The sequence below is a fragment of the Rana temporaria genome, chromosome 6 (assembly GCF_905171775.1).
Source record: "Rana temporaria chromosome 6, aRanTem1.1, whole genome shotgun sequence".
NCBI classification, from domain to species: Eukaryota; Metazoa; Chordata; class Amphibia; order Anura; family Ranidae; genus Rana; species Rana temporaria.
This window is the reverse complement of record NC_053494.1, coordinates 102,490,102-102,505,119: the sequence shown is the minus strand read 5'-3', so window position 1 is coordinate 102,505,119 and position 15,018 is coordinate 102,490,102. Positions and strand designations below refer to the sequence as shown.

The following is a 15,018-nucleotide window of genomic DNA, read 5'->3' as shown; positions in this document are numbered from 1 at the left end:
CGTACTACGTAAACAACGTAAAATACGACGGCTGTGTTCCCTGGTCCATTAGTTTGCATGAGTTGCGCCTCATATGGGGAATGACTTTACGCCAGGCGTAAGACTTATGTAAACCGTGTATATTATGCGCAATTACGTTAATGGATCGACGTATCTCCCTCATTAGCATATGTGAATAGGAAATCAATGGGAGCGCCACCTACGTCCAGCGTAAATATGCGCCCACAATACGCCGGCGTAGGAAAGTTACGTCGGTCGGATGAAGTCTATTTTCAGGCGTATCTTGGTTTCTGAGTGCGGCGCATAGATACGACGGCACATATTTACACTTACGCGGCGTATCTTGAGATACGTCGGCGTAAGTGCTTTGTGAATCCGGGCCTCAAAGTATGCCAATGAACACAAGCTACAGTAAAAATTGTATTTTAAGATAAATCATAATGGACATGTTCAAGCAGTATTAAACCCAAAAGCAAACGTTGTTGCAGCTTACCAGTTCTTCTTAGGCATGCCATACATACCACAGGTTGCAGGAAAGGATAGTGTATGGCCAGGCCTTATACAGCATGGGATGGCTGTATTCGTGTCTTTCAGGCGGGGCTAGGGCTCTGTGTCTGAATAAATACACAGAGCTCTGACTCGGCTTGGGTGCATCCCTGTAGAAAGCTGCTGGCTGAGGGGCACTCAAAGGAGGGAGGGGCTAGGATGGAACTAAGAGGAGGATCCAGGCTGCCCTGTTCAAAACCAACTGTACAGGTGTTTTTTTTTTTTTTAAAGAAGAAAGCCTTTACATCACTTTAAGGACATGTCCAGTATGTCCTGGCACTCAAAGGGTTAAAACACACTCCATCTAGGCTATACAAAAATATAATAAAATATGGCAAGTATCTGATGATAGCTTATATGTGGTACACAAGACATCACAGCATGGCCCACGCTCCCAAACCTATTAGAATACAAAAATTGTGTAGGTAAAAAAAAAAATGACCCAACATCACAGTACATATAAAAATATCATACTTTAATGGCTAGGCTGTAGCAACCTGATGAAAGGGCTGTGTTTAAAACCCCCAAAGCACAATTGCTGCAATAAAGTGACTTTCTACGCTTGAAATCCTGTTTACATTTCTTGTGAACTACAGGCAAACCTGGATCCCCCTTACCATGGTAACAGTTTTAGGAGCCACTTCAATTATATCCATCTTAGACACAATTCAGCCCAAATGCTGTAAATAACTCAGTCATCGCCCACCCACACTGAACTCAGGACTGAACTATTTTAATTCACACTGAACCCTTCCATTCAATCTTTGCTTTTTCACTTCTCTACACAAATAGGAAAGAAGAAAGGAAACAGAAGGAAGATTGCAGAACACACTTTCAGTTGCATCTATAACCATAAAACTAAACAATGGAAATCAGCAAGACAAGAACGGTTATGTTAGATTTAAAATCTGAAAAAAAATGCTAAGGAAGCAAAAGAATTTATGTAGTCAAATCTGCCCTGTGCTGCAGTTTCCGTAACATTTTAATAAAGCAAAAAAATAAATAAAAAAGGCATTGTTGCAAGTAAAAGCTGTTCTTGTAATTGTGTGCCTGATCAGATGTTGAAAAGGGACAAACCCGAGTAGTAGTAGATACCACATATGCAGAGTTGCATTGCAGAAAGCAATGCATGTCATTGTATACATTCATTCATATGACAATTGTAACCGATGACTGAATGCATGGCACGCAGCAAAAAATAAATACAAATTTAATTTAAAAAAAAAACAACACACAACACATACTTTGTAACAAGCAGTTTTTAGGTGTAGAAATGAAAGCATGAAAAAGGGCCTTGCAGACACAAATCATTTGGCTCAAGCAAGGCAGCGTTTCTTGGAGGAAGGACAAACTGTCCAAAAGCTTGGTTGATGATGGAACGTGGATTGAGATCCTACATTCGTTATAAATATTCACTAAATAAAAAATGAACACAAATTAGAATGCTGCAGCCTTTGAAATGTATATGGACTTGGCTTGTGCACCTGAACAATTTGTCTGTGCAGTTTATCTGGTATTGATCTGACACTTTTCAAACTCAGCCCCAATGTTTTGCTAGTAGAGATCTGCAAATAAAAGCTCTGTTGCTGTAAAATTTTTCTTTAAAACAAGGTTGAAAAAAAAAAAAATGGTTTGAAAAATAGAGATTCTCACCTTCTTATTTAAAAGCTTTAAGCAGCCAATTGTGATTAATTCTAGTAACTGGAATGTAAAATTTAGGGAGATTCCCATACTCCCAAGTTATCACAGTCAACTGGTTTGTTCATAAAAGTAAAATTACAGCAGCATAAGAAAAAAAAAAATGTATCCATGAACACAGACATGGTGTAAAAGATTGTGGGGTCAGATTCAGCAATGGGTGTGGGGTCAGATTCAGCAATGGGTTTGGTTATCTCCTCATCTCTAAAGGCAGCCCCATACATGGATCGAAATTTGGCAGTTTCAGCATAGTGGATGGGTAAATCAGGTTTGCTCAACACACTGGTTAAAGAAACTAAATGGTGGCATCTCAACCAAAAGTACTTTAAAGCCTCTTGCACACTGCTGGCTGAAAACACTTTTTTTTTTTTTTTTTTAACATTGATGCAGCCTGTATTCATTGTGCATGTGCACACAGGAGCATAAACAAGTGTTGTGTATTATTAGTAAAAAGAAACATCTGCGTTGCCGGTCAGTATTTTAGTGCAAATACGCACAAATGCACACAACATAATTTTCTGAAATGACGTCCAGAAATGCTGATGTTTAAATCGGTAGTAGTGTGCAAGAGGCAGAAGGCGGCTAGGTAGATTGTAGAAGTAGACACTGAGAAATGTATTACATTAGCTGAATGGGACTAGGTTCTGATGTCTCAGCATTTAAAACGGAACAGAATAAACTGACGAACATTGTTGTACTACGTTTAAACAATAAAACAAAGTCTTTAGGTAATGTTAAAAACAAAAGTATAAGTAAGCAAATCTGAAAAAGTAGTTTATCTTCGCAGTATTCATTGACAAAAAAACTAAAGTAAACAAAAAAAAAGTCACATATGTATGCTCAAGTACATTTTTTCCAGCAAATTCCAGTTAATACTCTTAAAAAGTGTTAGTCCCACCTAGTCTCAGACAAGCTAAACAAAAATGCATGACATCACATTAATCCCATACATAGATATCATGGCAACTTCAACTTGTTTACATAGTCACTTGTGTGAAAATCAAAAACTACATGGTCTACCTGAATACTAAAATGATGCGATATATCCAGTTCATGTAGAATTTGAATTTGCTTTGTGGTTATGACAATTTATTAACAATTGGCACGTACAGTGAGGTGCACCGTTTCACAAAAACGCCAGTTAACACATATCACAGTGATCTCTGTGGAATTGTACTGGTGGGTAAAGTCGTTTGTACTCCGCTTTTGATTTAATTTGCCTACAAAATGTTGCAAGCATATGCTGTAAACTTTTTCAACATACAAAGCTAGCAGACAGACACATATTACAAATGGACCAAGGAGAGTACCGAGAAAGTCAAAAGTTGATGTCTAGCACTATTTTGTCTTCATATAAAGCAATAACCAGCATTATGGCAAAACCAAGGAGAAGTCCCAGGTTCTGCAGGATAAACTGTCCCACTGGGCAATGTCCATGTTCTTCATTTTCACCATCCCCATGTAGCATTTCTGGAAGCTGTGAATATAAAAAGCAAAGTTAGATTTCATTTCTAAAAAAAAACCAAAAAAAAACAAAACAAAACACAAAAGCAGCTACAGAGTGCTAGAGCGGACTGACACACAAAGGGGAGTAAGCCAGGGAGTCCATGAAAGGTGGTTTGACAGTTCATTGAAAAGGCAGCTCTTGCTTTTTGGCATAAATGTCAAATGCTCAGAATCCAACTCGCAAGATTTTCTCTGCCAAAATATTCAAACCAACAATAGTTAAAAGTAAAAAAAAAAGGTAACAGTTTACAGATTTGAAGTGTACTTTTCCAGCTTAAAATGCATCTCTTATGCATTGTGGTAATCATGTATACTAACAGGCATGTTTTGAATGAGTATCAAGTCACCAGCTAACCGATTTGATTTTTTTTTACACTTGTTCCCAGGACTTCTATACTGACCGTAACCATAAAATTGCACATAGAGTCCATTTGGAGACAAGAAAAAAAAAAAAAAAACACACCAGGCCAAGAGAACTACTACCAGCATACCTTTGTTTGTAGCAGAGCAGTATCGAGAACATGATCATAATGTGCAAAGTGGGTGAGAGAGACCCTGTCATTCGAAGGGACACCAAAAAAAGGATCTCACGGCTAGTACAAAAATTCTACTTTTGTTTTAGTCCTCTGAGGGACACAGGAAGCCCTTCACCGTCAGGATGTGCAAAAGCAGCCTAACCAAGGGGTGGGCAACACAGCAAACAAATGCCAACAGGCCCAAGAATACAGAACTAGAAACTGCCTACACGCAAGAACAGCCTGAAAGAAGTTGCATTAGAGGAGGTGGTAGAACAAAGTATAGCCAAAGCTCACTGATTTCACAGGAGTGCAATTCATTTTCCACTCCTGTGAGCTGTTTTCAGCAGAGAGCGGGCTGAAGTTGGCTCTCTGCTGACATCACAGAAATCGGTCCAGGGTTCGCAGGGACCTGCCAGATCCCTGGACCAACACCTGGCTAAGCAAGCCACCGAGAGCCTGAACCGGCCCTTCACAGCCCAGCACGCCAGTGAGCAAGGAGGGGGCAGAGCAGAGAGCTGCTGACTGTCTACAGCTCCCTGCTCATGGAGCTGTCAGAACCGAGCGATCATCGGTGTTCGATCGCTCGGCTGTGTCGAGGTGCTGGGGGACAGATGCAGTATTGGACTGATGCTACATCCACCTAGGCAAGTATGATGTTTGAAAAAAAAAAAACTCCAACCCCAAAACAAAAACAAAACATAGGATTTTTGTACTCACCGTAAAATCCATTTCTTTGAGTTCATGGACGGACACAGCAGCATTGACCTTAGGTTATATATCCTTCCTTTCAGGAGAGACTAGGCAGAAAAAAACAGCACTTAAAGTGTTATAACACTTCTCTCAGTACAGCACCTCCTAGGGGGCGGGTCCCCCGGGTACATCCCACTCTCTTGCATCATGCAGCCTCAGTTCGTAAACAAGCAGTACAAACAAAGGAGGGGTGGGTGCGGTGTCCGTCCATGAACTCCGAGAAATGGATTTTACGGTGAGTACAAAAATCCTATTTTCTCTTCCGTTCATGGACGGGCACAGCAGCATTGACCTTAGGGACATCCCCAAGCAGTGTCAAAAAATTTCAAGGGGTGGGGAAAAACACAGCAAACCAGAGTTCAACGGAGGAACTTCAACCTTAAACTGCCGCCTGTAAAACCTTGCGGCCAAATGAGGGATCCGAAGATGAACTCACATCCACCTTATAAAACTTTGAGAAGGTGTGGATTGACGACCAGGTCGCTGCCTTACACAACTGTAAAACAGACGCTTGATGTCGGAAAGCCCAAGAGGCACCAATCGCCCTGGTCGAATGCGCCGTAACCTGAAAGGGAGGCGCCCGCCCCTTTAGGACATAGGCCTGGAGCACGACCTGTCTGATCCACCAAGAAATGGTGGCCGACGAGACCGCCAGACCCTTATTAGGACCAGTCACCGACATGAACAGCGAGTCCGACTTCCGAAACGGAGCCGTAGCAGACAAGTACACCTGTAGGGCCCGAACCACGTCCAAGGAATGTAAAGTAGCCTCCTTCGGGTTTTTCAGCCAAGGACATAAGGATGGTAAAACAATGTCCTCATTAATGAGAAAAGCCGAAACAACCTTTGGAAGGAATGACGGCTGCGGCACCACCTTATCCTTATGGATGACCAAGTAAGGAGCCTTGCAGGACAAGGCCGCCAGTTCAGATACTCGTCTGACCGAGGTAATTGCCACCAGAAAAACCACCTTCTGGCACAGAGTCAACAAAGGAATCTTCCGAATGTCCTCAAACGGAGCTTCTTGAAGCACCGAAAGGACTAAATTCAAGTCCCATGGAGGCAGTGGAGGGCGCACAGGAGGGGCCACATGCCGAACCCCCTGCACAAACATCCGCACCAGGGAGTGCGCCGCCAAGGGTCGCTGAAAGTAGACAGCTAGAGCCGAAATCTGACTCTTAACCATACTTAAAGCGAGAGCCTGATCCACTGCACGCTGTAAGAACAGCAGAATCCGGGACATCACGTATGTACGGGGGTTCCATTTCATCTCTTCACACATAGCGATGTAGGCCTTCCACGTACGATGGTAAATCTTTTGTGAAGTAGACTTCCGTGCTCGTAACATGGTAGAGACCACCAAGCCCGAAAGGCCTCGATCCTTCAGCACCTGGCTCTTAACAGCCACGCCGTTAAAGCCAGCGACTGTAAAGCAGGGTGAAAGATCGGACCCTGCGACAGAATATCTGCAATCAACCCTGCGGCAGTTGATTGCAGATCCCAGAATCCAAAAATGCAGGAAAAATTCAAATAAAAGCAAAAAAAAAAATCACAAACAAAATCTCCAGAGCACATGGGCTCCAGAAGGGCCATGTCTTCTAATGCTAGGCAGAAAAAAAACTGAGGCTGCATGATGCAAGAGAGTGGGATGTACCCCGGGGGGCCGCCCCCTGGGAGGTGCTGTACTGAGAGAAGTGTTTTAACACTTGAAGCACTGTTTTTTCTGCCTAGTCTCTCCTGAAAGGAAGGATATATAACCCCAAGGTCAGTGCTGCTGTGTCCGTCCATGAACGGAAGAGAAAACACTTTTTTTGGCATGTAAAAAAAATAATGCTTTTTTGTAATGGACCTGTAAAGCATTGCACAAAGATCAGCAGATTGTGGGAGCAATGCCAGAGTCCTGCAGACTGCATCTGTCTGGCTGTACCTCTGACACGCTCGGCAGTTACACTGACAGGAAGCATGAACTACTACAGCGCGCAAAAGCGTTGTGGTAGCTCATTGAAAAGTACAAGCTGACCTTGTAGTTTTCCCATTCACAGAACACAGTGACAAATTGTCGCACAAGGAAAGGAAGACTTCCTTGAACAAGGCTACCAATAGACTCATGCAACTCTTGGATTGGGAATCTGAAATTAGAGATAGACGAGTCTTCTCCTCCAACCTTGTGGCTGGACTGGGAGCCAAGTCTGGAGAAGGGCAGAAGGGTCTCAATTTGGATGTGGAAGAAGAGAAACAAAAACGCAAGTTCTTCAAAGATACAGAGAAGACAACTTTGCAGTCTTTGCTGTGTAACCGATAACAGTATCAAGAAGAGAGCCGGGGAGGTTGTCCCTCAAAAACCATGCAAAGCAGTCCCTTTTTGGACACAGGTTACGCAGTCCAGCACTTTAACCAAAGTGCTCTACGTATGTGTAGTGACAGGAGTCCAATGTGAGAGAAGCCAGGAAGTCCCCAGCAGACTGTTAAAGCGGGGTTCACCCCAAAACATTTTTTTAACATTACATTCAGCCGAGTTGTCAGAATGACATTAAGCTGTTTTTTTTTTTTTATTTCATTGCCGTACATACCGTATTTTCACCGCCGCTTCCGGGTATGTAATCTGCGGGACTGGGCGTTCCCGATTGACATCCTTCCGACCGGCGCATACAGCGCGTCACGAGTTGCCAAAAGAAGCCGGACTGCGAGTCGGCTCTATACAGCGCCTGCGCACCGACGTTCGGCATCTTTCAGCAACTCGTGACGCGCTGTATGCGCCAGTCAGAAGGATGTCAATCAATTAGGAACGCCCAGTCCCGCAGATTACATACCCGGAAGCGACGGTATGTACGGCAATGAAATTAAAAAAAAAAAAAAAAAAAAAAATTAGCCCAATGTCAGTCATTCTGACAACTCGGCTGAATGTAATGTTAAATTTTTTTTTTTGGGTGAACCCCCGCTTTAAGGCTTCCTTCATTCACTCCATTAACAAGGGAACAGCAGCAATAGCAAGATCTCTCAAGAGTTAGCTATGGTTTGGGACAGGAAAGTGACAGCTAAAATGAGATAAAGAGTAGGGAAGCTTTTCTCAACTCCAGTCCTCAAGGCACCCAAACAGGTCATGTTTTCAGGCTTTCCATTATTTTGCATGGGCGATTTGATCAGTTTCACTGCCTTAGTAATTACCACAGCCGTTTCATCTCAAGGAAATCCTGAGTAGATGCAATAGTCTGATTGTTCAGGTTTAGTGTGCACTACATCAAGAACCAAAACAGTCTTTTGGGAGCAAAACCAGTGATGTCAAGCTCCTAGAGTCAAAGACCAGAGAGATTCAGGTAAATCTAATATTGTGAGATTGTGAGTGTGAGAAGGCACGAGGATGTACTTGCGGCCCTTGTGGGCAGGGTCCAAAAGATGGAAGTTTCATGTGGGTCTATGCAAGCAGTGGGGAGATACTTTCTCAATGCTCTATGGAAAGAAAGGGGCAACACTTCACCCAGCCAATGACCTCAGATCAGGCACACATCGCTAATTCCTCCAGCGGAAAACAGTCAAGATACGGAAAATATGAAAAGGAGACTGGCAACTAATGCAATGGAGGCAGTACTTGCTGGTTGGCCTAAACAGCTTACCCCCCCCCAAAGTGAATCTTCAGAGACATAATGCACGGTCAGCGGCTCTAGACCTCAAAAGCATTAGTGGCAAACTTTTACCAGAATTGAGTCTGGAAAGCAACCGTGGAATCTAGTGCCTGACCATCCAGCCCAGAAGCCAGGCTGTGGACAGGGCTTGACAAATTTGCTTAGAATTTAGGAGCCAGCTGAAAGTTAGGAGCCAGTATTTTTAAATCAGCTGTCCAGCACCCAGAACTGCATGCCCATGGCATCGTGCAAAAAAAAAATTTTGTTTGTGCCAAGATTTTGCAAGCAAGTTATTTTTCTCCTTCACCGATAGGCTGCACATACAGGTGGCACTCCCCGTTCCACAACGGGGGTAAGGAACTGGCAACCGATCAAGCCGGCAACCTCAAACCCACCTGTCAAACTGGGAAGAAGTCGGAGGTGGGTAGGGAGAGCGAGCCGTGCTCATCTCAGCACCGCCCACCACAGGAGGGCTCTGGTTCGCAGAAAGGAGTGAGCATCTCTCTTCAACAGGCTGCGGCTTCAATTTTGGTCAGCCCGACCCAAGTCCAAGCACCCGCAGGGGAGCTGGGGGGCATGTGGCAGGAATCCAGGCCGCTGCTGCAGTGTAGCCCAGGAGCCCGGTAGCAAAAAAAATAAAAAATTATTGGCATTTTTAACAAAAATGTGAACTTATCTTTTAACCCTTTTCTGCCTAAGGCTAAAACAAAATGTAAATGCCCAAGCGTAATTTTGACACGTGTTAGATCATATCACCCACAACTACTTTGGGTATCCAGATGGATTATACAGTGTTTTTTTAGGACAAAATTGGGCTTTTGGTGGTAAATGGTAATGATATCTATGTATTTATTTATTTTTTCATTTTATCAAAGAAAACTGGCAAAAAAAAAAAAAGAATATTTCTTGCTATTATCATAGGTTACTACCAAAGAAACCCCCCCCCCCAAATAAAATAATTCTCCTGCTCCCAATGATTGCAGCGATACCACATATATGTATGGCAATTATTGTTTGTACCCATAGTCAGCTCAGGAACAATGGTCCACAATTTACTTTATTATCCTGCCTAAAACAGACTTTTTTTTCTTATTCTATCCAAAATTTGCTGACCATGATCTTTGACCCCCAACACTAACCCTGGCAAACCTTGATCCTTTTTTATTTGTTCTTTTTACACACTTTGGTTTGTTCACATTTACCTCTCCTGCAAGAAGTGGAAGATACAACATATTTTTCTCTTCAAGAGAAAAGAGGGCGGGCTCACAGTGACTGATCACTGCGATAGCCAATAAGAGGCCATCACAGTGATCAGGTGACCCAGAACGGAAAGTCCTGGGTGCCGATCCTTCGCATGAGACTTGGGGGTCTCGGTGAGAGCACGTCTCTGTTCTGGGAGCGCAGGGTGTGGTGCAATCCCAACACAAAAGGCAGATACGCATATATGCTTCCCCCACGGGAAAAAAAGCCAATTTCCGTGAGGCCATTTGTGTGTGTGTGGTCAGCGGGAAGGGGTTAAGCAGCAGGGCAGCCACCAAGGACAGGACCTGGAGGCTAGTGGAAATCACTAGTAGAGGTGCCTTCTACAGTGGTTTCAAGCTTCCACAGGACTCTTCAGGTAGAATATATGCATACTTACATTGGTCCAAGCTGGGCCAATAGCTATGTATAACAGAAAATTAGCTTTAATTGTTAAAGATTTTTACCATCATTTTGTCCTCCACTATTTAGACATTTGTATTCAAAAACTTGTAATACTGTCTCATGAGGTGGGTTGCCTTGTAATACCTTATTTCTTTAATAAGGACCACTGCGTCACATTAGTCTTCAGTTCTTTGATGTATAACTAAAGGGATTTTAAATTTTACAAGTTAAAAAAAGACCTAAATGCAGTCAGGCATATGTGATAGTAAATGCTTAGAGAGGTCTGGGACGATGAAAACCAGAGTCACACTGCAATGTAAAAAAAACTATTAAAAGCTGCTATGGTTGTCCTGTGGCCACCCCATTACTGCTCTTCTGGCCTCCCTAGCGGTTACAGTGTACGATGGTTGTCCTCTATGTACGAAAGACAGACCAGGGGAGCTGGGAGAGGAAAACAGCGTGACAATAGCAGCTCTACCTGGAGAGGCGTCAGGGCCTATTTGAAGACTTCCCAAATGGAAGAGAAACAAACACATATGTAGATTCTAGTAATGTGGCGTTATGCAGTTGATGGGCAGGTCAGGTATGCGTAAATGCACGAAAACATTTTTTTTTCCACAATAGTCCGCATATATAAACAGATTTATTGAACATTTAAAGTCTTTATTGTCCCTTACCATGTCAACGAGTGCCACATAGAGAAACATGCCAGCTGTAACAGCAAAAATCCACAACGTGATATTATTGGCATACTGTCCAACTGCTGTGCCTATAAGCATGCCTATATAAGCCATCATTGCAGAGAGAACATTGTATACAATTGCTTGCTTTACAGTCATACCAGCCTTCAGTAACACCGCAAAATCTCCTGTAGGAAAGACCACAAAAATTAGTTAGGTTTGGCATGAAAAGCCTTAACAAGAAAGACTTGAGGCAAATAAATCTGTATATTGCTGCTTTTTAAAAGACAATCTTTCAGCACATTTATAAAACTATTGTGCTGAGCTACATAAATGTGAGCTCATACCATATCAAATAAAAAAAAAAACAAGAATGAAGACAAAGGGCTTCAAGCGATATTCCTCCTCGATCCAATTCCGTGAAGGGGAGTTCAGTAGATACTGACCACTGTAATATAGGGCTTTGTAGGACATCTCTGTAATCGGAATCATATTCCTCCAGTAAGCCTTCTGCTGTGTTGGTGGCAGGAACCCATCTGGTGTGGGATTCACAGCAACACTTTAACCACCCTTCATGACCATAGCATTTTTTGCTATTTAGCACTGTGCTAATTTAACTGGCAATTGCCTGGTCATGCAACACTGTACGCAAATGAATTTTTTTTGCGCAATCTAAAAAAAAATTTTTAAACCACAAACCCCTACGCGTCCTGAACCCGGGCGAAAGGCGCCAATGTTTATTTACGCTGCTGAGCATGCAGCTGTCGCTCGGTCACAGTTAATCTGTGACTGAGTTAATCTGGTGTGCAGAGTGCCATTTCATGTATTATTGCACAAGTATGGACTTTTTGGACCTTTTTTTAGGTCAATGCTTTTCATTTTTCCAGTTTATTTCATTCGACTGGCACAGTTTCTCTATAAACACTACATTTATAAAACAGTGGTGTACCTTACAGTTTACTCTTCCTTGCTTCAGGACTTTAAAGCAAGCAAAGCATTGTTTATTTCAATAAAGGAAAATGCTAGGAGCTCAGTTATCCAACAGTGATGGGAGGTTAGGCCAGTCCCATAAACAAATTGTTCTCTGCAGAGTTTTGCAGAGAACACCATGGACACAGCAGACTCAATGCGAGTTTCAAAGATTGTTTTTAATTTTTTTTTTTTTTTTTTTTGCTTGTGGTCTGAATCCAATGCCTTGTTTGGAGAGCGGATGATCAATATATGGAGAGATTTCCATTTAAGGAGTTATGTGCCTAGGGAAGAACAAACAGCGATCGGTGGTGCGGCATGTCAGTCTGAGTGGCGTTTACACTACTGCGCTTTAGATGTAGTACCGGCAGTACTCCACTATACATTTTTTTTTTGCCATGTTCGATCTCCTTCCACATGATAATAAGAGTCCTGGATGCCTCGTTAAGAACGAAAAGATCCATACATCAGATTGTAATGATCACAGCACGTTTGACCCCTGGACTGTAAAGCTAAGGGTCCATTACCGTCAGAGTGGGGCCACAAGAGGGGAATGTGAGGTTTGAAAATCTCTCCTGTACATCCCGAACCCCAATTACTAGGGTTGTCCAGATACCGATACTAGTATCGGTATCGGGACCGATACCGAGTATTTGCGGGAGTACTCGTACTCGCGCAAATGCTCCCGATACCTAAATAGAATACTTTTTTTGTATTTATCAACATGTTCTATGAAAATTCTTTGAGTTTTTTACTACTGCGTGACAAGCAAATAAAACATTTTTATTCATTTTTACTCATTTTTATTCTTTTATAATGTCTTGAGTTAGAGTTCTTCATAATTCTAAAGAAAATATCCTTAGTCTGTATTGTGGTTTGAAAACTGTCACATGACATTTAAAAAAAGTATCGGTATTCGGTATCGGCGACTACATGAAAAAAAGTATCGGTACTTGTACTCGGTCCTAAAAAAGTGGTATCGGGACAACCCTACCAATTACCATTGAATTACTATTTTTGAAGACACTTAGCACTTTATGTCTGTATATGGAGTGTGTTGTGACTCCAGTCTTGCCAGCGCCGTTTAGTTACTTTGTTGTCACTTATACTTAAAAGGTAATTTTTTTCCCCCTAAATATCTTCCTTTACCTTAGTGCAGTCCTCCTTTACTTACCTCATCCTTCGATTTTGCTTTTAAATGTCCTCATTTCTTCTGAGAAACCCTCACTTCCTGTTCTTCTGTCCAACTCCACACAGTAATGCAAGGCTTTCTCCCTTGTGTGAGTGTATCGTGCTCACCCCCACCCTTGAGGGGGGAAGAGGCGAGCAGGAGAGTCAGGGTGCCCACTAACACACAGCTCTTTTCTCTATCCGCAACGTAGAGAGCGTCCCGACTCTCCTGCTCGCCCTCTCAAGGGAGGGGGCGAGCACGACACTCCACACCAGGGAGAAAGCCTTGCATTACAGTGTGGAGTTTACAGACAGAAGAACAGGAAGTGAGGATTTCTCAGAAGAAATAAGTACATTTAAAAGCAAAATCGAAGGATGAGGTAAGTGAAGGAGGACTGCACTAAGGTAAAGGTAACGGGTTTTACCAGGCAAAATAAACGGTTTGAAAAAAAAAAAAAAAAATTGAAGACTATTGGCCTTTGTTACTCAAAGACGGGGATCTTGCAAAACCCCTACTCTTGGGTAGGGATTAGCACACAAATCTTAAGTTTTTGAACAAAACAGTTTTTTGTAGCTGCGGCAAATGTGTCATTTGTCAAACCTTCAAATATAGGGTTAGAAAGACCACTAATTTGAGTTTGCATTCTCAGGATAAATCCTATGAGATTAAAAAATTCATCACGTGTGGGACCACTCATGTGACCTACCTTCTATCCTGTCCTTGTGGCCTACAATATGTGGGGAGGACCACTAGGAAATTGGGCATCAGTTTAAGAGTACGTAAATAGAATAAGAAAGGGCTTTAAACATCAATCATAGTTTATCCAACCATTTTGAATTATTTCACATTAGTGATCCCATGGGTCTCACTTTGGCGAGGTTCCAAATTCAAACAAGCCATTTCACGGAATGAGACCCAGTGGATACATAGGTTGGGTACTATAAGTCCTTTCGGTTTAAACATAGAATTAGATCCGAATTGTTTAACTGGTAGTCAATTTTAATTTTTTACATTTATCTTTATTTGCATTTGTTTTTCATTTTTTATATTTTTATTCTTCATTTATTGATTTTCATTTGTTTATATTTATTATGGAAAAAGAGGGCGCTGATAAGTGATAAATGTGTGTACAACACTCCTTAAAGTGGAGTTCCACCCATAAATATAACATTATATCAGTAGTTTTAAAAAAAAATGTCATTAGTCCGTTACAAATTTTTTGTTTTTGTTTTTTTAGATGCCTTCAAAGTGTTGTTGCTAGGCAGAATAGTTAATCTTCCCACTTCCTGCACCTAGGTGCTTAATGCTTCCTAACCTTCACCGCACAGACTCCTGGGAATTTAGTGGGTGTAACTTTCCAGGAGTCTGTGCATTCCCCAGTCTCAAAGAATCATGTGACTTGGACAGCACAGGTGCTGAAACCTGATCTGAAACTGCTTGTGCAGCACTGAGCATGTGCGAGATTTGCAAGGCTGAAATCCAGGAAATCATACAGTCTGGCTTCATGATACCCACACTTAAGATGGCCCCAGTCAATTTCTGTTTTATAAAGTGTCTAAATGCTGTAACAACCTAACAAAAACGGACCTTAGTTTACACACTAACTTTTACTAGAATACATTAAGCTTGTGTATTACAGGGGTATTTATATTTAAAAAGTAAAATTGTGGCCGGAACTCCGCTTTAACATACAAATGCAAATATTAAAATACATTAAATAATATGTTTACATGTAAATAACCTGCATTGATATGTAAATAGCGGTGGCATCAGTGCAATAGTCACAACTTGTTGATTAGGCCGACTTACACACAAGTAAACTTTTTTGGGATACTGAACTGAAGTTTAGACCTATGCATCATATTGCACTTACACAGGTTTTCTTGGTTCTTATGGAAGATTGGTAACTCAGCGCA

The 15,018-nt window shown here is 42.0% G+C and overlaps 1 protein-coding gene across 1 annotated transcript in view; it reads right to left on the bottom strand.

Annotated features, from left to right (window-relative positions):
• Positions 1-3,009: 3,009 nt before the first annotated feature.
• SLC39A10 (solute carrier family 39 member 10) overlaps positions 3,010-15,018 on the bottom strand; it is a 100,522-nt gene continuing 88,513 nt past the window's right edge. The window contains exons 10-11 of the mRNA XM_040357083.1: positions 10,960-11,150; positions 3,010-3,721 (exon numbers count right to left, since the gene is read on the bottom strand). Of these exons, the coding sequence (XP_040213017.1) occupies positions 3,563-3,721; positions 10,960-11,150 (350 nt within the window). The 3' untranslated portion in view covers positions 3,010-3,562. The remainder of the gene's footprint in view (positions 3,722-10,959; positions 11,151-15,018) is intronic.